General features: G+C 39.1%; 1 protein-coding gene across 1 annotated transcript; it reads left to right on the top strand.

Annotated features, from left to right (window-relative positions):
• Positions 1-22933, top strand: LOC110483492 (ADP-ribosylation factor-like protein 8B). Its single transcript, XM_021553448.2, has 7 exons — positions 1-276; positions 4770-4850; positions 13132-13205; positions 13601-13694; positions 16103-16170; positions 19475-19545; positions 22258-22933. The coding sequence occupies exons 1-7, from the start codon at positions 88-90 to the stop codon at positions 22305-22307; spliced, it is 627 nt and encodes a 208-aa protein (XP_021409123.1). The 5' UTR covers positions 1-87; the 3' UTR covers positions 22308-22933.
• The last annotated feature ends 962 nt before the right edge of the window (positions 22934-23895 follow it).

Genomic DNA, 23895 nt, shown 5'->3' with positions numbered 1-23895 from the left:
GGTCCCCGCGCAGCCCCGCCGCCGCCAGCCCGGCCCGAGCCCCGCCGCCGCCTCGCCTCGCCTGGCCTCGGCTCCTCCGGCGCCTCCATGCCCAGCAGCGAAGCGGTGCCGCTGGGGCTGGGCGCCTGCCGCAGGTCGGGGGCGCTGGGAGGGATGCTGTCGCTGGTGGCGCGGCTGCTGGAGTGGCTGCGCTCGCTGTTCTGGAAGGAGGAGATGGAGCTCACGCTGGTGGGGCTGCAGTACTCGGGCAAGACCACGCTGCTCACCGTGCTGGCGGTACGCGGCCCCGGCCCGGGGCGGGGCGGAGCGGAGCCCGCCGGCGGGCAGGGCCGCGGGGTGCGGCCGGCGGGGCTGCGGGGCTGCGGGGCCCCCGCCCGCCCGGGGCCGCCGCCCCGCGGCCTTTCCCCGGCAACAAGTGCGGGCCGCGCCGCGGCGGGGATGCCGCGCTGCCGGGAGGCCCCGCGGCGATGCGGTGGGATGCGGAGGGAGGGAGGGAGGGAGGGGGGCCAGGCGGGAGAGAGCATGAGGCAGCGTTTGCATCGTTTGCAACCTCGAGAATTTCACAGCAGGAGGCTAATGTGTGTAAGGTGTTTGCAGATGGAGGAGGAAGATGTCCTCTGGGTCTGGCTGCAAAGTGTGCCATTTTGGAGCAGATTCGTGGGCATGGGCTCTTGCCGTGGTTCAGATTGGCTTTCCATGGTCAGTGTATCCCAGAATAATACACTGTGCATCCCTCAAGGCCGTGAATTGTGTGTTACTGAATTCTCTCCTCCCAGCAGTTGCAACAATGCTAATGCCTCCCACAAATCCTCCATAGCTCTTCCCCAGCATCCAAGTCTGATTCCAGCATTCAGTTCCTGCTCTGGTGATGGCCTTGCAGCCTCTCTAATGTGGACACCTACCATGACATTTTCTTTCGTCACCATGCTGAAATACATTTCTCGTCTTTCTTTGTTGCACCCTCCAAACTGCATTTGGGTCCGTCCCAAAGATTTGCTTTCCATCAGAGGATGGAAATAAACATGAGTATATGTTATATTTACTTACTGCTAATCATGAAGCTTAGTGAAGCTTTTCTGCAAGGTGGCATCTCTTGTGAGCTGTATTGCAGCTTCAGCTGCTAGAAGAAAAAGATTTCTAGATGTTCTGCAGTCCTTAACGTGAAAAGCTAAAAACCATACTGGGAGGTGTATGGGTTAAAGTCAGAGGGATTGAGTATATGATATTTGTTACTTGCTTTTGTATAAGATTATGGATTAAGGGAAAAATAAGACATTATGCATTAGTGTGAATGAAGAAGTGGAGAGAGAGCAGGAGAAAAAGGTGCCCAAAAAGTGTGTTTTGGGTGACATTAGCAATCAATGGAATATACCTGTAGCTGGTATTTTAGTTGGTTTGTCAGGCTCTCGGGTAATCTTGCTGAGATAGGCCTCAGTGCTTCTTAACGCCCACTGAAAGTGTTCATTTCCCAAGGGAGGGCCATGCCGTGGAACAGGGAAAAGGCATGACAAATTTCCTTGCTTCCTGGATTGTTTTCATGAACAGAGTGAAGAAGAACACAGTGGCTCAGAGACCTCAGTAGTGTGTGGTGTCAGACTTTGTGTGTCTAACTCTTTGTTCACTCCCTTGTACTACCAATGAAATGGTGTTGTAGGTGTTTGTCTCTGGGATGTTATCTTCAACACCAGAGCACTCCTGTTACTGCAGGTCTGATTTTCCCTGTAAATGTTATTTCTTAAGAGTATTCTACAAGGCATTCATGTTTTGTAACTTAGGGAGGGTCACACATTGCAGGTTTTGTAGATTTTGGATCTTCCAGTCTGGAGATGACATGCCATGGTAAGTGGTTGGAGAATTTTGAAAAAAAAAATAGGATAAGGCTAACTAATATTGTACATAATAAGTATATATTTAATAACTATAAACCAGTATTTTTATTAGAATATTAATAATAGTTTTCTCTTGAATACTGTTGATGTGTAAGGGCAAACAGATTGGGAACTCTGTTATGTTTGTGAATATGTGGCTAGAGTGTGACAATGAAAATAGCTGTTGCAAAATAGTGGCTACTTAAAATGTAAGCTGCAGTGAAAAAGCATTGGAAATTACAATTTTTTTCACTTTGCAAGAGCACTCAGAGATCCTATTGTGCTAATATACACCCTGAATATCATGAATATACACCCTTTGAGACAGTCTCTGCTCTTCAGAGTTTGAGGCATATTTGTTATCCGGTGGAAACGTTGGATAAAGTCACTGCCTTGTACTGTGGATTTGCATTGATAATAGAGTAGAATCTGGTCCATGGTTGTTGATATGGTACAGGGTAATGAGTGTTCATTATCAGTTCAGTAGTCTGAAACTTTTAGAGGGCATTATAAACTTCTTAGCACCAGTTATTTTTCATATGTGTTGGGAGTAATCTGTTTTTTATTGACCTATGACAATAAAATTCTTTGCACTTCTTAAATCTTCACAAGAATAGGCAATTTGTAATGTAAGCCTTCCTTCCCAAGCACAGTAGTACAGACTTTTTACTTTATGGTGATCAGGTCATTACAACACAGTAAACAGCTCTTGGACCAATATGAGCAAACGATTGAACCTATTCCATTCTTTTCTGCACTGTGTGGGAAAATAAACTGTAGACATAATACTTTATTTGTATTATGATTACATTCAACCAGAATGAGGAATTTTTAGAGAAAAAGACGGAAGACCAATGAAGAAGATGCTAATTCTTTACATTCTATCCCCAATACTAGAGGGCTTAGGGTGGTTTGGTTTTTTTATTTATTTTTGTCTTCCAGTTTAGCATATTACAGGTGGTGTATAATTTGCTGACAGAAGTAGAATTCCGACTTTCTACAGCCTCCTGAGTCAACTGTCTGCTTTTCCCAGCATTCTTGTCCTTGAGAAATGATGCTACATTTTCAGTGTTATACGTGTTCATATGTGTTTATACATCAGTCCTTCACAAATATAGGTACTACATATTTTTAAAAATTCATATAATTATAGAATCATTAAGATTGGAAAAGAGCCCAGACATCATTAAGGCCAACATTTGACTGTACACCATCCTGTCAACTAACCTATAGCACAAAGTGCCACATCCAGTCCATTCTTGAACACCTCCAGGGGTGGTGACTCCACCCTTTTCCTGGGCAGATCAGTACCCAATACACAAGAGGATTTACTGGTTGGCTTTGTCTTACTACGGTTAAAAACTTCTGTGAGTGCTGGATATGTGTGTCTGTATAAAACTGCAGGGACATTTTTTTTCACTTTGTTTTTCGTTCTGCTGTTGATAAGTTACTGAAGCAGGGAAGAAAAGGAAAAAAAAAGACAAAGGATGGTGAAGATATATAGTACAGAATTTAGCAAGAAGATTCACATAAGTAAGGTTGAAAAAAGAACTGATGGAAATTGTTTCTTTCCTGAAGGATCTAATTCCAAGTCCTTGTGGGACAGTCATGTAGCTGTCAAAAGTTATGCAGCTTTTAATGCCCCAGATTAAGAATTGTTAACCTTTAATTGTAAATGCAAACTGGAGACAGAGTGTATTCTCACTCTACCACAAACAGAAAAAAGTTTCAGAAATTGTACAGAGCCCAGGAGTAGCCCTGGAGGGGTAGACTAAGATACATTGCTGTTGCAGTGCACCCCCAAGCTCTGATCCTCCATTTCTCAGATGAGAGGGAACTTATGGAACATGACTGCATCCATCCTGCCTTGTCCATATGTACCCATATTTTCTTCCAAAAAAAAAAAAAAAAGAAAAAATCAACAAGCCAGGGCACAAGGGGTGATAGGTAAATATGGGCAGATAGATGCAGAAGGGTGGTGGCAGACCCAGAAGGTGCTGCTTTCCTTGCTGGATGATTGGAACATGAGAATTGCTGTGTCTGTTGCAGAGAGCACCTGGGCCCTCTGTGTGAACATAAGTAATGAATGCCTATCTTGTTGTATTGTGTCCAGGAGACATAACAGCTTGTTAATGGTGCATTTTCAAAAGGAAGAATGAGTGATGAGTTACCTACTCAGATCTGAGTTCTGTCTTTATCCTCAAAAGGAGTCTTCTGTAGTGTGTAGAAGTCTGTAAGATTCCCATTGGTTTGATGAGAAGTCTCTGTTGTGAAAATATTTTCTGAACTGGGGGAGGAGGCAGCATTTTTGTGCTGGGGGTTTATGGTACACTGAGTTAGTACCTTGTACTTTTCTGCCTTAATGGCATTCTCGTAGCTCTGAAGCAGGATTCCTGTGCTGTCACCTGTGCAGAAGGAGCAAGTCTGCATGCAGTATTGTCTGCATGTGTAGTCTTTCACTGTTTTTATATTTGGAGTTAAACTACTGGTAACAGTGAGAAACTACAGGAAAAATCATAGTGTAGCCAGTTTTATAATGTTTTTATCATACTGGGGGTAGGACTAGGTCACCTTTGAAGGTTTCTTTCAACTCAAATCATCCTACAGTTTTATATTTTGGCTGTGCTGCCAAAGGATCAGATAAAGAATTATCTGAAGTCTTGTGGTTTCTGGGGTGGTCTTTGTTGCTGAAGAGAATAAAAGGTCATTTAAAGGGACTGAAATGAACAGTCTTCCTGGATGTGACAATGCAGTAATTGAACTGCTGGCCAGTGCTCTTGCTGAAAATTAATGTGATATTTTACAGTATTGTAAAATAACGTTTTTTAGATTACAAATGAAAACCTTTCTTGTATGTATCAGCTGTTTTCTAATCAATATAATTTTGGTTTTATATTCTAGTCGGGGCAGTTCACAGAAGATATGATTCCTACAGTAGGCTTCAATATGAGAAAAATAACAAAAGGAAATGTCACCATAAAGGTAGGTTTGAATTAATATAAAGTGAATTAATAATAGAGTGATTTCACTTGGAAATATGGAAGACAGGAAATTTATTTTAAGCTTATAGGGTTCCTTACCTGTTTTTCTAGCTCCAGACTAAATTCTTTTAAAGGATTAGTAATATATTTCTCTGTTACATTAATCTGTTTGATTGCATTGTATTTCATGCCAGGCACAAGCTTTTTTGCACTTTTTTGATTTAGGAAGGTCATAAAATGTGGTGATACTGAGGTAGCTGGATTGACTCCTGAGGGTGTATCTGTCTTCTCTCTTCTTGTTCCCCTCTCCTCCCAACTGTAAGTGAAATCTAGAGCAACTTGACTCCTGACTTTGGTATCTCGATGGAGAGTGTGGTTTAGTTCACACATTAGCTATGCTGAAATAAAACATCTAGCTTAAATCAGTTATCAGAGAACCATCTCTGGTTCTGGTAGCATTAGGGCACTGTCTGTTGTTTGATTATGAAGGGAGCGTGTTTGATTAGTCTCGATGAAATTCACAACTTCTAGATAAAATTAGATCAAGAGAATCTAGATTTTTGTCTTTACTTTGACTTTTCCCTCCTTTTCCAAAATATGTGAGTTCTTTTCTCCCTCAGTTCTATAGTTACTCTTCCGCTGGTTTGGTATGACTCCTAAACCACTGATCAAATTCCCGAGGTGCCACAGTCAATAAAAAAGTTACTGCATTCAACCATAGCTGATAAATAATCCACAGGAATAGGAATTTTCGTTGTTTTTTGTATTCTGCACAGGAGCAATGAGGCCATGATTGTTAGAGAGAAAACGTCGGCATAGTTGGAGGGGTGCACCAGTGCTGCTGCAGAATTGTCAGATGTAGAAGAAAACAGAAAAGTTGTTGATGGTTCATTAAGCTAGACATAAACCTTTTACTAGTAAGCAGTAGTCAAGATAAAGTATTTTTTGAGCCAGGATAGTTTAAGAAGGAACTGAGTAATAGTTTATACCAGGGATGTCTGAGCAAATGATGTTGCAAGGTTAAGTTGTGCAGAGTGGGTGTAGGTAAGTTTCTGTGGAACTGTGCCTTGTTTTACTCTTTGATCTCGAAAGTATTTTATGTATAGTTACCATAATAGAATTTTTAAGAATAAGGAGATAATGCTAACATAATTCATATGTTATTAGTTTCAAAAACCATACTTAATTTGGAAGCCAGTCTGCATAGGAAGAAATCTTGACTCATTCTGACAGTCCCTCTGCTACAACAGCATTCAGTGCAAGGAAGGGGTGTTGGGGAATATGACTCTTAGGCATAGATGCTTATTTCCTTAAGAGCATGTCAGGGTAAACTACTTGTATGTCACTATTCCTGTATCTAGGTTAAAATCTTACAGGTTATTGCTAGATAAGGTTTCCAAAATTTTTTTACTTTGAGGAAAATGACAATCTTTTGATAAATTGATGACTCAAGAATGATGAGGTGCCTCTTGCTAGAATCCTTTTATAAACTATTTGCAGCACAGTAACAAGAACACACAGTAAAATTTTCTTTGGCTTTTTTATCCCAACAAAACAGGTAACCATTATCATAGAAATATTATTATATTCAATTGTCAGCTATTAAAATTAATAGATAAAGTGGTATTGTACTAAATCCATTAAGTTTGTAAAACATGACAGGAATGATGTTTATGCTAAGCAAAGACCTGACATTATGTCTGACCTTTTTCAGAGATTTCAGGGGACACTACAAAACAGAATAAATTAAACTTACTATAAAGTTGAGGCTGAGAAATCATCTGGGTCAAAAAGTCATCAAGTGAAAAATTTGCATTCTAGAAGTAATAAGATTGATCACTTTTGGAAAAGTAAGTTGAAAACCCAGCAATTAGGTGATACTAATCCTTTGCCCTATTTTGGGGTAGGCCACTGAGTAGAAAGTACTATGCTAGGGCAGTGTCAATGCCTGTATTCTTCAGTTCCATCTGCAGATTCCATACAGTTCCAGAAGGCAGAAAGAGCTGAAACCCATGGTATTCTTTCCTTTCTTCTGATTTTGGCAGTCATTTCCAAAGGCTGATAGATTTATTCTCATTTTTAGTCTCTGATCTTAATGTGTAAATGTATGGTCATTGGCATGTGTGTGTGTATGTGAATTTATCTGAACCACACTAAAAGAAAAACACTGATTATTTATTCAAGCCAAAACATTTTGTAGGAAGATGCCAGTTTCAGATGTTCTTGAATTGAAGCTAAACCTGTTTAGAAAGGTAAGGCTGTCAGCTTTAACTATGAATTGTCAATTTTTGACTTACCAATATGTTTAATAACCTGTCATCTGTTATTTCCAAGAAGAGATGGCAATAAAGGAAAGATTTTACCACATGGTGTTTGAAATCTAAGCAGGGAGCTGTATATTTTGAGGTTGTGGTTGAGGTATTAAAGTGCAGGATGATTTCCAGCATCAAAGTATTTTATGTACTACAATGTAGGGATCTGCTAGAACCATTCTGTTGAAGTTCATTACAAAACTGATCTTTTTTTTTTCCCCTGACAAAAATATCTGACTGAATTGCTTTGAGATTTTAATTCTAAACAAGCTTTGCTGTTTGGTGAGTGATTTGATTTTGACAGTTTTTCCATTTTTTGGATCTGCTTAGTATTAGCTGTCCTTTTGCTTAGGTCAGATTTACTGTTCAACAAGCTAGACCGCAGTTAATAAAATTTACTTTAAGAAGCCAAGTTTCAAGAACCTCAGAAGATTTGAATCATGAACTGCTATTTGAAGTGATTTGGAACCTCCAGCTAAGCAACCTTTGATTTATGCAGAGATGGTCTTAGGAGTGGAGAGCAGGTGCTCGCGGGACTGGAGCTGGCGGAGTGGCCTGTGGTCACCCCAGCTGTCACCACTAGATGCCGGTGTCCCTCCACCACACCCTGCACAGCCTGGCTGCAGGAGAGCAAAGCTGAGCTTCTGGCTGCTTGCACTTTGCTCTGATGTGGCAGAGAGGCAGGAGAAGGATGCCAGCTCTGTGCATTCCTCTGCCAGCTTCCTTTGTTGCAGCACTCCTGCTGTGGACAGTAGTGTTTTCAGATCTCTACACATCCTCATAGAATCAGAATCCTCCTGCTTTGTAATGTTTCCTCCTACTATTCAGGTTATATTACCTGTCATATTGTAATTTCAAATGTCACGCAGTATTACAAGCCTATGGGTGTTCTCTGAGTGTAGCTCCAGCAGTGTTTCAGCACATGCTAGCTATTCTGTATGACTTGGATCACTCTGAAGAAGCTGTGCTGTGTCTGGCCTGATTTCAAGTCAAAGTGGTTATTTCTGTAAAAAAAGAATTTTTGCTGGATGTCCCAGTGCTAATGATAGTTATAGGTAAGGAAGAGCTGTACTGGTGGTTCAAAAGGGCTGTGATCCACAGCAGGAAGCCCAGTTACTAGTCCTAAATCCCAGGGATTAGTGTGTTTAGTGTGTTCATTAGTGACCTGGGTGGTGGGGCAGGGTGTACCTTCAACAAATTTGCTGGTAGTACAAAACTGGGAAGAGTGGCTGGTGCAGCAGAGGGTTCTGCTGCCATTCAGAAGGATCTTGACAAGCTAGAGAAATGGATTGGTAGGACCCTTAGGATGTTAAGGAAGTATAAAGACTTTGGCTTTGTGTCCTGTTCAAAATCCACCCGTTGATCCTTCTAGCATTGTATTTTGTGTCTCCAATAAAATAGCAAGTAGCCCCTGGTCACTTAGAAATACTCCTTCCCTTTGAAATGCCTCTGTGCTTGTTTTCAAGAGTTGAAGATACTTTGTGAACAATTTCTGTTGCAATTCTATTTCCAGTTCTTCAGTGAAAGTATTATGATTAAATTGTGAACATTGGAATGCACATAAAGCTTTTTTCTTTTATCTGATGTGATTAAAATGCCTAAATGCCATGTTTAAAAGTTGGACTTTATCACCAGTGAGGAGGGAGAGCAGAGTTCTTTAAAGGGCCAAGGCTGATTTCAAAGAACATACTGTTCTCAGAAATACTGCCTGCAGAAAATAATGTGTCACCACATTGCACACTTTTTTGACTCTTAAGAGCAACTATGAAGGCCAATATCCAATATATAGGATAATAAGTAGTAAGTATTCTAAAGTAGTAAGATATTCTAACTTCCATATTAAGTTACATGGCTGGTAGGTACTACAGGTTAGGCTGTGTAGATTTGGATATACAGTGCAATTTATTAAAAAGTTTAAGGTTATTAGGTTTTTTATTCTTCTGTTTATTAGGTAAAAAAGGTGGTTATTTTTGGTTGGAGATGTCAGTCTAGAATAAGTGATTGTTTAGGATTTGTGCCTCATGAGCTCAGCCAGCTGGTGAGTAACCCAGCCTGAGCCAGTTGTCTGAACTTGCTGGGGAGCAGTGGGTGCTTTGCAAGAATGCTTCCCCAGGTATGCAAGGTGGTTGAAACAAACAGAACAATTTATTGCTGTTGGTACCCTCTGAGCACTTCAGTAGGCAAAGAGAAATTTTGGTCATCTGGATTAAATTAATAAATGTTAGATATTTGAAGTTGTCCCATGCCTTCCAGTTGCTCCCTATTACACACCGAGTTGGCTATGAGTGCAATTACTGCTGTGTATGTGCAAACTCATTGGTCACATCTTGGGCTTCTCTGTGTACACTGTGGTAGTAGATGTTACTGGTGCTGCCTTATTCTCTCCAAATACTCCTCTTTGCTTAACAAATTCCTCAACTGTTTGTTGAGTTCAAATATTTGTAGTGTTGGATTCATCTTGCAGGTTAAGATATCTGCATGTAAACAGCTATGTCTGCAGTGAGGCTTCAGCTCTTGTAATAATAGTCAGAGGAGCTGTAGTCAGTACTGTCAAGCCCAGAGCATAATTCTGTCATCCTAAATAAGATGTTATATGTGATCAGCTGAAAGGCTGTCTAGACTTTGCTTACTATTGTCAGATTGTAGGTACTGAGCCCACACACTGACATCAAGATAGAAATTTGTCATTGTAATCTCTGTCCACAAGAAGTCTCCTCCCAGCATGTCTGAGAAAAAGCCATGTAACGTGATATGTAGAAAACACTTTCTGCAAGTTTCTCATGAACCATCAAGCCTTCCTACAATATTAACTAATTTGAAGAAACACAGCTAGACTGTTAATGAACCTTCTTGTAATTGAAAACTTTAAAAAATCTTTGAATCTATTAATGTGCATTTTTGCTCAACTCTCATGATAGAGCTCTGTGCAAAATAAAAGGATCTGCTCCTTAAACACAGATGGTCTTAAGATGGAGCCTTAGGTCTTCCTAGAAAATTGGAAAAAAATAAATCCAAAGTTTCCACTTTTAGAAGAATTTGATATATCGCATGTAAGTACATGGTTAACAGTGGTGATCTAGTTTACAGATTAACACATTGCACTGATTAATGACAGCGTAGACCTGCAAGCACAATAAAAATTACTACACTATAGAAGTAGATAGGAATGAATAAAACAGATTAAAATGCAGTACCAACAAGATGTGTGTCTTTGAGATTGAGCATGAACATAAAACCCTTGAGATTTTAATCTCCTGTGAGGCAGTGGTACTGGGTATCAAAGAAACTTTCTCAGTCTGGTCATTCTGTAATCTTTTCCTAATTCTTAAAATCACAATTTTATCAATTAGGATAAAATTACCTTTTAAATATTATGAAACTTTTATTCCTGAAGGGCCAGTAAAAGCCATGGGAGAAATTTGAATACCAGCCTCTTTTTAAAAACAACCAGACAAAGTAAACTTTTTTTAGCTAGCTGTATGTTCAGCTGTTAAGGTTTAGTCTCCTGCCTGTCTCCATTCATACCCAGAACATGCTTGTGTATTAAATACTGGGATGCAAAAATAGTTGATGCACAAAACATGCAAGGCTCATGCAAGAAAACTTCTTTAACACTAAGATCTCTTGCCTTTCCTTCATGGGTACCTCTTGTATTCTCACAGTTCTGTCTGTTCAGTTGTGTTCTGTGAAAATGGTTTGTTGCAGCAATTTGTGTTTTGAATTAAGTAGTTAACTCATTCATTGGCTATTCACTATAATAAAGAGTATTAGAAAGTTACTATTAAAACCATTTTGATTTCAGAGGGAAAGAGGTGAGTATTTCTTTTGCATTTAATGCATTTATTTGTTTTCATATTTCAGATAATTATTACTGTATTGATATAAACTAGGTTCTAAAGCACTGTTAAAAACACCTAGTCTATATTGTGTCCTTCATGTTGTACTTTAATGAATAGCTGTAAGCCTGATTAGGGAAACTGACTGGAAATGACTTATCTTTCCATTGTTTCAAGGTGACTTTTTCTCCTAATGAGAGTAATCTTGTTCTGCAGTGCAATTTAATACCGCAAGATACAGTATATCATCGAGCAAGGACAAACTCAGTATTTTTTATCTTGTATTGTTTATTTTGTGATTAGTCCAGGCTACATCATCTTTTAGATTTTCATGGCTATCAACATTCCAAAAATCTAATCTGACTACTAGCCTGCCCTATCATCTTTCCCTTTTTTTTCTTCTGGTCTACCAAGACAATAATTTAGTTTCTTTTTCAAGACACGCAGATGTGCACCAGATGGCTTTGGATAGTTTCAAGGTCTTGATGAGTTATTGGAGTAATTATTATTGGTGTAAGTTTTGTCACAGAACGATAATGCTGAATACTCCTTAAGTTCAAGCTTTTAAAGTATAAAGATTTATTTTACCAAGACCTTTGACACAGTGCTTCAAATGTCAGTACAGATATTAACTGATACCCACTTCATGGTGAGAAGCTCTTTCATGTGTAAAATTTTTGATCTTATTCAGGGCATCAAAAGGTACTCTACATTTAGGTGATAGAATAGTTTTATGTCGGAAGGAGTGTTAAGATAACAATCAGGGAATGATTTTAATGGTGAATTAGGAAATACTTATTTCTAAAATATGAATATAAGATATTAAAAATTATATAAAAATTGATACATAAAAATGATTTACAGGCTGTGAAATGTAAAAAAAAGTGGATATTAATTGAAAAAGGCCTTATTCCATGGGTAGCTGAAGTCTTGCTCTTTTGTGCAAAGCTTTGTTGCCATAGAAGGCTTAATTTGGATTTATAGTGTAAATGTGAAGACAAGACTTAAAAAATTTTATTTCTGTATATATTACTTCCAAATTTAGTTTCTTCTGTTATACATATGCCTCCTAGATCTGGTATACAGTATATATTGTTTTGATAGCTAAATCTTCTTAAAATAAGAAATAATTACTTCTCTTTGTCCTTGGCAGAGGACAATTCCATTACTTTTATTTTTCAGTATTCATCACTGTGTTACACTGTCACATGTAACAAAGCTGTCTTTGGATGTAGCTGTAAAAGATACATTATCATGCAGCCCTGACCTGCATGATGTATATATGTTACCTGGTACTTAGATCTGAGAAACAGTTTGGAAACAAAGATACTGTCATCCACCAAAAATGCCAGTTTTTTTGGAAGTAAAGCAGACTACATAACTCTACCAAAAAATAATGTGTTGATGTTTTAACACATTCAGGAATTCCATGGGATTGCTGGGCACTAATCATATGTCTAAGTATTTATAGGATTTGAACTTTTGTAACATGATAAGCAGAATTTGAGCTTTCTTTCTTCAAGAAACATTGCTTAATCACTTCAGGCCTACCTATACTAGTGTTTCCTTTCTGATTAATTTATCCATGTGTCTTTTAAAGCACATTTGTTGAACCAGTGGGAGAACTGTGGAGGTACTGAAGCTCCTTGGAGTGGGGAGTATCATCCCTTATGTGGATTCAGTGTGCTCTCTGACCAACTCTGTCTATTTATTATCTGTCTTTATCTGATTGAAAATCTGATACCTTTTTAACTTAGGTGTCCCTAGCCACTTTAAATATTAACCTGCATAACTGTTTCATACAATGATTCTACTATTTTTTGTTTTGAGACTGTGCACTTGCAATAATTCACTTCAGTATCTGAGTAAGACTTTTCTTTCAGTGAGTGGGAAAGAGTAGCATTCTCCAAAAGAACATTTGGAGCTTTTAGTGTCACAGGCCTGACATACTCTGTGAATGTACATGTCCCTGTCCATTAGGTAGAAGGGGCCAAGAAGACCTTTTAATAAAATTTTGGAATTGGCAATACCACCTCCATGCTGCATGTAAGAATAAATTTATTCTGTTGAGTTAGGGCTATGCAGTTAAAAACTATTTTAACATTAAGAGATTGTAGTGTTCTTACCTTTTCAGGTGTGGGATATTGGAGGACAGCCAAGGTTTCGAAGCATGTGGGAGCGTTATTGCAGAGGAGTCAATGCAGTTGTGTAAGTTTTCTTATGTATGTCCATAGAAAATGTACTTTGTAATATATATTACTATAAAATTAGGTGTTACATTATATTATACACAAAGAAAATCGATTTTTGTCTTCTGTCCACCTTCATCACATAAGAAGACCCAGTACAATTAAAGTAGTGTTTTGCACATGCAGCAACCCAGGCATCTAAGTAATTGCATATTCCAGGCCATTTTTTCCCTACAGGCTATATTTAATAGCCCAAATCTGTTATCTTCCTATATCAATAAATGCAGGGCTTATACAATTTTGGATTTTTCTAATGCTCTTGTCAATATCAACACGTTTGTCACATTTCGGATGTTTTAATGCAAATTTCTGCAGCTAATGGTCAATACCATAAATTACTCTTCTTTGTTGCAGTTACATGGTGGATGCAGCAGACTTAGAAAAAGTAGAAGCTTCAAAGAATGAGCTTCACAGTTTGATAGATAAGCCACAACTGCATGGAATTCCAGTAAGTACTTTCATTATTATTCTTACCTCAATGTTGACAGTGTGGTCTAAATCCTCCTGAGTTGGTTTCTCTGGGCTCTTAAAAATGCTAGGTTATATATATGATGCAGCCTTGATACATTGAGCACTCTTAGAAAAATTACTGTGATTTTTTTTTCATAGTAGTCAGCAACTCAGGAGCACTGCTTTGTGTTTGTACATTTTCTTGTCTGAAAGTCAGACTAGATTTCGAAAAATTGTGTTTTCACATGTGGCATTATCAGACAGTAACTGCTTTCAGTCACTCCCTTGTTGGCTGGGTTTCAGCCAGTGACCCAGGTATGTTTCTGGCAGTTATCTTATGGCATGTGAGGTCAGTATTTCTGCAAATTGGCAGAGTGTAACATCAAGTAGTGTCCTCTGCCTCCACAGATTGTGTAGAAGCTTTTTTTATTTGTCCTGACTTTTTCTTGACTTAGTATTTCAAACTAAATTGTGTGGAAAAAATGCAAATATGCATCTGTTCTCCAGTTGGAAGTGTCAAAGAATAGTGTATTCAGTTGAAATTATAATGAGGAATATGAAGGTGAAGACTAATGTTGTTTATTTAAATGTAATCTGCCAATTTAGGAATCAGGTTGTCTTTGGTCTTTCTGTTGACACCACCAAACAAGAGTTCATATCTTGATTATAAGAAAGAAAACAGTCTTAAATACAAATGCGGAAGAAGTTACTCAACTTGATGGCTCTTCCTTGTCCCCTTTTTTGTAAGCAGTAATTTGGACACTTGGCCTCTACAAGTGAGTAGTTACCTGAGGGTGAGTGGACAGTGTAAGGACTTAAAGAACACAACTGAAGTGTGTCAAAACACTGTCAAAGCCACAGAAGGAACTTTCATAAGATAAGCCACCACATCAGGAACTTGAGACATTGCCACAGTAGGCAGGAGATCATTCCAGGCCTAATGGAGCTGAAGGTTTAGTTAGCATCTGGACATGCTAGCCATCCAGACATTGCCACTATGGCAGACTGCGGGAAAGGAATTGTTTGTACACATGCCATGAGTTATGGGAGTGGCATCTACACCCCATGGATACCTGGGACTTGGTCTCTATAAAAATGGTACCTCCAGTATGCAGTCATCTTCCTCTTTCTCTCCCTCCTTTCCTCCCACTATTCTCAAAGGAGAGTTTTTCAAGTGATTCACCATCTTTTTTATAAGGTTTGCTATTTTTGTGGTGATTTTGTATGTTAATTATCTATTGAATAAATCCTACAGAAGTCGACAGTTTTGCTGTTCATTGGGAGTGACATTGCCTGTCCTTTGCACTCTCTTTGCATGCTTTTTTGCTTCTCACTGTTACTGAAATGCTTGGTTACTCATATCTTCAGTAGTATTTAATTAAGTTCCTTGCCTCTTATATGTTATAATATCAGATTCCAAATGCCCAGGCAGACCCACACAGTAATTTCCAAGGTGCAGTGATGTATTTTTTACTTACTTTTATTTCATATGTAATAATTAGTATTGAACTTCCTTCAATTTATTGTGCTCAGGATTTGGCACTATAGATTTTAGAGCAACTTTATTAATCTGGACTCTAAATTACTGCAAGTAATGAGTTTAACATGTTCCAGATTCATGGGATATAAAGTCTTGACTTAGAATTGTAGCACATCTGGAAAACAATAATGCAGTCATAACTGGAAAAACCTTACACTGCTTACTTTATCTTAGAATGTGCTCAACCCATTTATCTGACCATCATTTATACTTGAAGCCTTAAAAAAGAAGTCTGAAGATCCAGAATCTATTCAGTAGATTTTCTGCGTTTCTTGGACTTAATTCCTAATGGCTGCCTTTCAGATTTCTACCATGGATGCTCAAATTGGAGAGAGAGGTGGCTGGTGCTTAGGTGATACTTGTTTCAGAGGCTGAGCTGATCAGTGCATCGGTGTTAAGAAGCAAGGGAGCAAAAAAATGTAGAGAAAATTTTGTCTGGGTCTTTAGGACCAGCCTCTGCTGCTGGGGTCCTACTTTTGATTAACATCAGTGGTCCTCTGAATTGAATATCCTTTGGTGGTTTGAGTGCACCTGATGCGTGCTCTCTTCCACATTTCTTTGAATTTAATCTGGCACCATCCTGTAATGCCACCCAGAATGGAGACATTCACTTCCAGAGGAGACTTCTAATACTAGCATACCCAGAAATAAATTGATCCAGTTTTCAGAGGGTATTCATCCAGCATCTGGTCCTGACTAAGAGCAGGATTTCCATGATGTTCCCAAAGTCATTGGTAATTTTGAATGTGTCATCTGTTACATTCTAAATAGCTGCAAGATCCAGAATAATGCCAACAAAAAGTTACAGACAAAAATAAACTTTTGTTGCTCCTAGATTTAATAAGCATATGAATTGTTTCTTTCAGGTGTTAGTTCTTGGAAATAAACGAGACCTCCCAGGTGCACTGGATGAGAAGCAGTTAATTGAGAAATTGTAAGTAGCTGGGTTTTGTAAAAAGCTAAGAGACACTGTGAAGTTCAATATATAAGTCAAAATTATTGGTGTTCTATGGCAGTAACTGGCTATAAAAGATGCTATTTTGCATTCTCAGATATTCCACTTTGAGCTCTCCTGGCGCCTGACGTCGTAATCTAGGCTGATAACTGACTGCAGTAGATTTTAATTTCTCTTAATTGTTGCTTGGCCGTGTGAAGTTATTTCAGATAATCCTGTTTTCCCATCACTGAGGCTAGAACTGCTGTGGATAGTGAAAGGGTCATTTTGACTTCTTGCAGTACAATGCATTGTCAGTTTAATGCTTGAATGGCATTAGAACAGAGCCATATCGATCTAGTGCTGGTAAATTTAAGCAAGTAATTTAAGTTATTTTTGGCATATATCCAAAGCACAATTTAGGGATTACTGAAACTAACAAATTGATGCACAGTAAATGTAATTGTAAAGAAAATACACAATTTTGTAAAAATGACCAGTATAGCACTAATTTTGTGAATAGGACTCATTCACAAGTCACATAATTTCAATTAGTAGAAAGTGAAGTGAGATTTTGCTCTAGTAAGGGTGGTCCAAAGACTGGGTTACTAAAGTGGGGCTCACAGAATGGATGAGGTTGGAAGGAACCTTGAGGTCATCTACCTGCTCAAGCAGTGACTTTTGCCCCTTGGAGCTGATTGCTCTGGACCATGTCCAGACAGCTTTTGAACATCTCCAAGGAGAGAGACTTTGCAGCCTCTCTGGGCAGCCTTTGCTAGTGCTTGGTCACTCTCAGAGGTGAAAAGTGTTTCTGTGTGTTCAGAGAGAGCTTCCTGTGTTTCAATTCATGGCCATTGCCTCTTGTTCCATCACTGGGCTCCATCTTCTTTACAGGCTCCCTTCAGATTTTTGTACACATTAATAAGAAGTTCCCTAAGCCTTTTCTTCTCTAGGTTAAACAGTCCCAGCTCTTCAGCCTTTCTTAGTATGTGAGTTGCTCATTATTTTAGTTGTCCTTTATTGGGCCCTATTCCATAAATTCTTATCCCTCTTGTACTAATGGTCCACAGCTGATCAGGTACAGCCTTACTGGTACTGAGTAAAAGGGAAAGATCACCTCCTTCAGCCTTCTGGCAGCACTCCTAGTGCACCCCAGAATACTATTAGCATTTTTACCACACTGCTTGGTCATGTTCAACCTGGTGACCTGCCAAGACTCCCAGATCCTTTCCTGCAAAGCTACTTTTCCAGACAGTTGGCATCTGACATATCCTGGTGCCTGGGGCTGTTTCTCACCAGCTGCAGGACTTTGCACTTTCCTTTGTTGAACTGCATGAGGTTCCCTGCCAGCTCTTTTCTCCAGCTTGTGGTGGTCCCTCTGGGTGGCAGCACGACCCTCTGGTGTATCAACCACTCCTCCCAGTTTTCTGTCATCAGCAAACTTGTGTTTTGCCCCATCATTTGCAACAAATAAAGATGTAGAACAGGATTGCACCAGTATTGGTTCTGGTGTACACTGGTGGTCACTGCTTCAGCTTGTCTTTGTGCCACTGGTCACGCAGTGTTCAGCCAGTTTTCAGTCCACCTTGCCATCTCTGCATCCAACCCATACTCCCTCAGCTTGTCTGAGGAGATATTATGGAAGGCACTGTCAATGCCTTAATCAAGTCAAGGTGCACAATATCTGTTGTTCTCCCGTCATCTACCAAACTGTAGATCTCATTGTAGAAGGTTATTGAGTTAATCAAACATTTCCCTTGTATGAATCCATGCTGACTATTCCTGGTCACCTTCTTGTCAGTCATATGCCTGACATGGATTAGTTGCTGATAGGATTAGTTGCATTGTCACGTTCCCAGGAATCAAGGTGAGGCTGACTGTCATGTACTTCCCAGGGTCATCCTTTTTCTGAAGAATGACTTTTGCCTTCCTCTGCTCTTCCTCTTCAACTACTCCCAGCTGACATGGTTGCTCAAAGTGGCCTCACAATGACACCAGCTAGTTCCTTTATCACTTGTAGGTGCATCCCACCAGGGCTGATGGATTTCACCATGTGAAGTTTGCTTATTTATTCCCTGATCAGATCTTCTTCCATCAAGGGTACAACTTCTTTGCTTTTACTCGTCATCTCTGAGGCCTGGTGTTTCTGAAGGCTAGTCTTGCTAGCAAAGGCAGCATTTTCATGTCCTGTGTAACCAGGTCCCCTGTCTCATTGAGCAATGGGTGCACATATTCTGTTGTCTTCCATTTGTCACTTTCTAGTTTTCTTTGACATCCCTCATGAGATCCAATTTCACCTGGGCTTTGGCTGACCTTCCGGTGTCTCTGCATTCTTGGACAATGCTTCTTTATTCCTCCCAGGTTACCTGTCTCTGCTTCGACCTTCTGTATGCTTCCTTTTAATTACTGGGTTTTGCCAAGAGCTTATTGTTCATCCACTTAATGTCTTTCAGCTTTTTTTCAGGCTAGTTAGGATAGATTATTCTTAAATTTGGAGATTAACTTTGAATATTAACTGGCTTTCTTTAGCCCTTCTTTGATACAGGGCCTAACTACATGGGACTTTCCCAAGCAGATCCCTGAAGAGGCCAGGTCTGCTCTCCTGAAGTCGAGGAAGGTCCATATTCAGTTCTCTTTACTACTCTTGTGCAGTCTTCAGACTTCTCAGTGCCTTCACTTCCCATCTGCTTCAGGAAAAAATTTGTGCATGTCAGTGTCACTTGTATGAGGATAAATAAATGAAAAAATAACAAAGTGTTCAGAAGCTCTGAAGGGGGTTGGAGAATTCCCTGAAAGAAGTTGATTAAGAATCAGTTTCGTCCTAAATGTAGAGGCATCCTTTCAGTAGGAGTCAGATGTGATATATAAAGTATGATATAGTAAACACCCTGAAGATAAATGGTGTGATCATTTGAGCACTGATATTTTATTATGATTTACTGGAGAAAAAAACTAAGAATTCTAAGTGAAAAGAGTAGAAGGTGAATGATAAGACATGGGTAATACTTGGTTGTGACCACAAAACATTATTTTTAGCTTATGGACTTATGTGATTATATTTTTCACTATTACACTGGCCTAATGAAAAATTCAAATTTTTGTGAAATGACTTTATAACTTTTTAATCCTTAAAAGTTTAAGAAATGTGTGATTTTCTGTGTGCAGTAGCATATTTTAAGAAATTAACATCTGAGAACAGAATTGAACCCACTGAGTTAAAAGCAGAAAACATATAATTTAATGGAAATTTCTGTTCTCAGTGTTTATGGGGTTATAACAGTACTTATTCTTTTTGTTTCTGTAGAAACCTTTCAGCTATTCAAGACAGAGAAATCTGTTGCTATTCTATTTCCTGTAAAGAGAAGGATAACATAGGTAAGCTTCTTTTAGTGTCATCAGTATGTGGTTTGTACTTTGGATTACATCAGGTCTGAACATCTACCTCCACTGTATTATTGAAGATCTCAATAGATCTCAAGTTGCATTGAAAGATGCTTTGCAAATATTGTATGCCACTGTATTTGTTTCAACACAGAGCTTTGTGTAATTAAAAAATAAATTTGTAGAAGCATTTAGTTCCATGAGAAGTTAAATTGACAGGGACCATGGAAAAGTGTATATAAAGCCTGGAGTAATTGAATCCTTTACAAGAAACCTGTGTTACTTTTGAAAAAAACAATAGCTGCATATGAAGGCCTTTCAGTTATTAAGTGATCCCAAAAAAATGTTAGTGTTTTACTCCATACATGGTTTTATTCAGTAAGGAAGTTTTATGAGCATGTAGCAGTTCCTCAAACTGAGGGATGGGTGCTTTTTCCAAGTGGAAATGCAATGAGTGTATCCTGTAGTCAGTGAAGATATATCCCCACCAACTTGTCTTCCATCTGCCTTTGCTTTTTGCCTTTTCCTCTCTCTCCTGTCTTCCACTTTCCTGTCTTCCACTTTCCTGTCCCTTTCCTCTGTCATTTTCTCCCATTCCCTTCCCTCCTCAGGGCAGGAGGAAGGGATGAAGCTAGCAGCAGCTGCAGTTGTCTGGGGCCATGCTACCTCTGTACCACCCTCCTCTGCATGCTGCTGAAACAAGTGGTGCTGGATGGGATGGGATGGGATCTAGCCTGGCTAGATATTTATAGCTGCTACGTGAGGAAGCCAGATAGAAGAGTTGGGCAGCTCTGTAAGGTTTAGCTGAGTGAGAAACTGTGAGAGTGGGAATGGGAAGAAAGGCACTTTCAGCAGCAGGGGAAATTTCCATCCTACACAGAGAGAACCAGGTAGTGGAGATGGTGAGGAGACTGTACCGTGACACCTGGACTTCAGTGAGCTGGGGGATAGTTCAGCTGTGTGCAGAGATATGTTAGGCAGTAAGGGCTTCTCCTGGAAGTGGTGTACATGACTCGGGTGTGTTAGTTTGGAGGAGACCAGACCCATGTTTGCTGCAGCTTAGAGTGCAGCTATTACCTGAGTGAGGGAGATGCACAGAAGGTGCTGCTACACTGGGGAAGATTAGACTTCAGGAGATAAGGGCCATAGAAGACAACACAGGATAATCTCAGTAGTTGAAGGGCAGTGAATATGATTGAAGTTTTTGAAATGCTGTGCTTGATCCTCATCGAATTGGTAAAGCTGCCAATTAGAAGTGGCATTGTGACTGGAAACTAGTAAAAACAGTTTAATTTCTGTAAGAATCATGGAGAAAATAGATTTTGATCCCAGTCCATTTATCTGGATGCCCTGGAGGAGAAAAATATGCAACAAAAGGCATGCTAAAATTTGAATGAAACAATGATCATTCATGTAGAACAGTATAGATTACTTACTTGTGGAAGTTCTGGGAGTAGTGATAAAAAAGATTTAAATCCTAGCTGAGACTTGGTCAGGTATCTTCCAGTGTAATATTGTACCTAGAAAGACTAGCCAGGTTCTTGAATGTTTGCCAAAAACAAAATAAAAAATGGGAGCACACTCTGTATAGCATTTTGGACTGTAGGCATTGTTGGAGCACCATGTGCCATATTTTGAAGAAGACCTTGAGAGAAGAGGTTGGGTGAGAAGCTAGGGAGACTAAAGGGGTGGCAAGTACCATTTATAAAGACTGTTATACTAGCTTATTAAAGAGATTAATCTACTAATCTGTTAAAGACAAGATTGGCAGCTGTCGTCTTCCTCTGTGCTTTTGACTGATGTCAGTGCAGTTGAATGAGATGATACTGGTTTTTGAGTGTGATCTGCAGCCTAGCTAACTGGTCTTATCAGGAGCTATATGTGTAAGGCTGCCAGTTACTGTGTCCTGAGAGACTGTGGAAGATAATTATAAAGTTAATAGCTTTGATATAAGTGCAGTGGGTTGCTGTTTTCTGCAGTCTCAAAACCTAAGCTGGTCTGTAAGGATATTCATGGAGTGCTGTCTTGAACTTAAGACAAATATGGCAACAAATTTCAATTTGAGGGCTAGAGCTGCTGCTGCCCCCTGACATCCTTCCTGCCCTCCTGACAGATGTTACTGCCTTGAGGCAAAAAAATCTAATCTGCTCATGAATCAGTTTGTGAACTGCTGCAGTTTTCAGCTCAATTCATTGGATTGCATCAGGAGGGGTGCCAATTCCAGCTATCAAATTTTAGTCCAATGTTGCATGTCTTTCAGAGACCTTGGACTCCTACAACCTACCTAAATAGCTTCTTAATGTGTTGACAGATTTTTGCCCTTCTCATTCCTTCTGTTTGTGTATTTGCCTTTGTTCTCACTCAGCATTTCATTCTAGTCTGGATTTTACAGTTTGTTTTATGGTCATCTTAAATCTTTGCTTCTTCAACAGTTCCCTATCTATGGCTTAGAGAACTTGATGTCAGTCATTATACTTCAAAAATACAAAATGCACATGATTTATAAACATACAAACATAGCTAGGAAAGTGCCACCTGGAGGTTGACCTGAATGAACTTTAATTATGTGCGAATGAGAACCTGTGGTTTCTGGGTTTTGTTTGGTTGGGGTTTTTGTATTTGTATTAACTTGCTGGTGTTCTGTTGTGCTTCTACAGTCTGCAAACAGCTGTTGAGTTTTTCATTTTGTTTTATCTATCCTGGCAGACATAACATTACAATGGCTCATTCAGCACTCCAAATCAAGAAACTGTTGAAGAAACTTTTGCTGAAGATAACTCTTCCCCAATCACTTTGACTCCTATCAGCTATACACACTGAAAAGATAAGGAATGCAACTGTCTACTACCAGGACTCACTGTGGTCATATTTGTTAACAGAAGTAAATCTGACTTGTAACTTGTCTGTCTGTTTTGATTCTTTTTTTTTTTTTTTAATCCTGACATTTGTCTGCCTAGGTGAAATTCCTGAACGCCTTAATACAAGACTGGAAGAAATCAATAATTTTTTGAGCTGAAGTGTTTTGAGTTTATGCATGCAAATTGTCAAATACATAGTACTTTTTTTCTAATTTGAAACTGAATAAATTGTGCAGTGGAAACAAATGACTGGTCTTTGTGAATGTAGCATATAATTATACAGATTGTCTTCCCTCTGAACACATGTAGTTAAGTACATTCTATCAATTAAATCAATTAATTAAAACTATAATTAAGTGCTTCTTATTTGAAAAAAATGCTGATATTCAGAACACTTTCACATACTCTGGAGAAAAGTTATTTATGAAGTTATGTATCTGTAGTTACTTAGTTTTTCCAGTCACTAATATGAATTATTCATTTGAATATTCTTTTGGAATTGAAAAATAAAATATTCTAGACAATCTTGTCCTTCTTTATTGGGAAAGGAAAGAGTCTGGAATTGTAGTGGGTATTTTTCTTTCTTAAACAGAGAGTGAAATAGAGAGCAGGTGAGATCCTGTGCATCTTCTCTGACGTTATTAACCCCCAAACTCGTGGATTTCCTAACCATTGTTACTGTAAATGAAATGGTGTTTTTGGAATACTCTGTCCATTCCTGAACCTTTAGAATTTTCAAGTATACAGCATAAAATAGCTGGGATCTGAAGTAGGAGTAGTCCTTTGGAAACAAACTAAAGAAGCAATTCACTTTTTAAATTTTGATGTTTTCCTAAGATCCTACAGATACCTTCTTCCAAGTGCTTCACTTAAAAAGCACTCTGATGGGAACTTTTCTGTGAGTATGGAAATTTTATTACAAATGGAAAGTTCATATCAAGAACCAGTAGACAGACACTCAATGGCCAAGTGTTTCAAGGACACTTGCAGATCTCAGAGGGAGAAGTTCAGGCATGGTGTTCTAAAGATGCTGTAAATCAATTGATTGCTATAGTATTGAAAGGGCTGTAAGTCATGTGTGCAGTTCTTGCACTTAAGTACATGAACTACAGAAATAGGAACTTTTTTTGTCACTTCTGTTTGAGAATACTTTTAGGCTAGTGGCTCTGATAAGCTGCTAAGAGCATACAGCATAGACTTGATAAAATCTTTCTTGAGTGTTACAGGAATGCTACCGCAGACATGGTAAACGTTATGGCACTTGCTGATAATAGTTGCAGTCTTTCCTGTAGAAATGTGGCTACAGGGGCTCATTGTTCTGTGGTAACATGAAAATAATTTGACTAAGTGCTGAGTGCTCAGTGCATAAATAAGTGGTGGATGCTTTTGAAAGGGGATGATGCATATAACCTTCCAAAACCTGACATGTAATCCATCTAGTGGCAATTTGTATGGTGTAAAAACAGCACTCAGTGGCAAAGGTGGT

Source organism: Lonchura striata, chromosome 5 (assembly GCF_046129695.1).
Source record: "Lonchura striata isolate bLonStr1 chromosome 5, bLonStr1.mat, whole genome shotgun sequence".
NCBI lineage: Eukaryota > Metazoa > Chordata > Aves > Passeriformes > Estrildidae > Lonchura > Lonchura striata.
The sequence above is the reverse complement of the archived record's forward strand: the minus strand, read 5'-3'. Positions and strand labels throughout refer to the sequence as shown.

Bases quoted from the DNA above. Each gene is read 5' to 3' on its own strand.
- LOC110483492 (XM_021553448.2), top strand. From the start codon at position 88: ATGCCCAGCAGCGAAGCGGTGCCGCTGGGGCTGGGCGCCTGCCGCAGG. The intron at 13,206-13,600 runs GTAAGTTTTCTT...TCTTTGTTGCAG, and splicing joins AGAGGAGTCAATGCAGTTGT to TTACATGGTGGATGCAGCAG. The intron at 19,546-22,257 runs GTAAGCTTCTTT...CTATCCTGGCAG, and splicing joins TAAAGAGAAGGATAACATAG to ACATAACATTACAATGGCTC.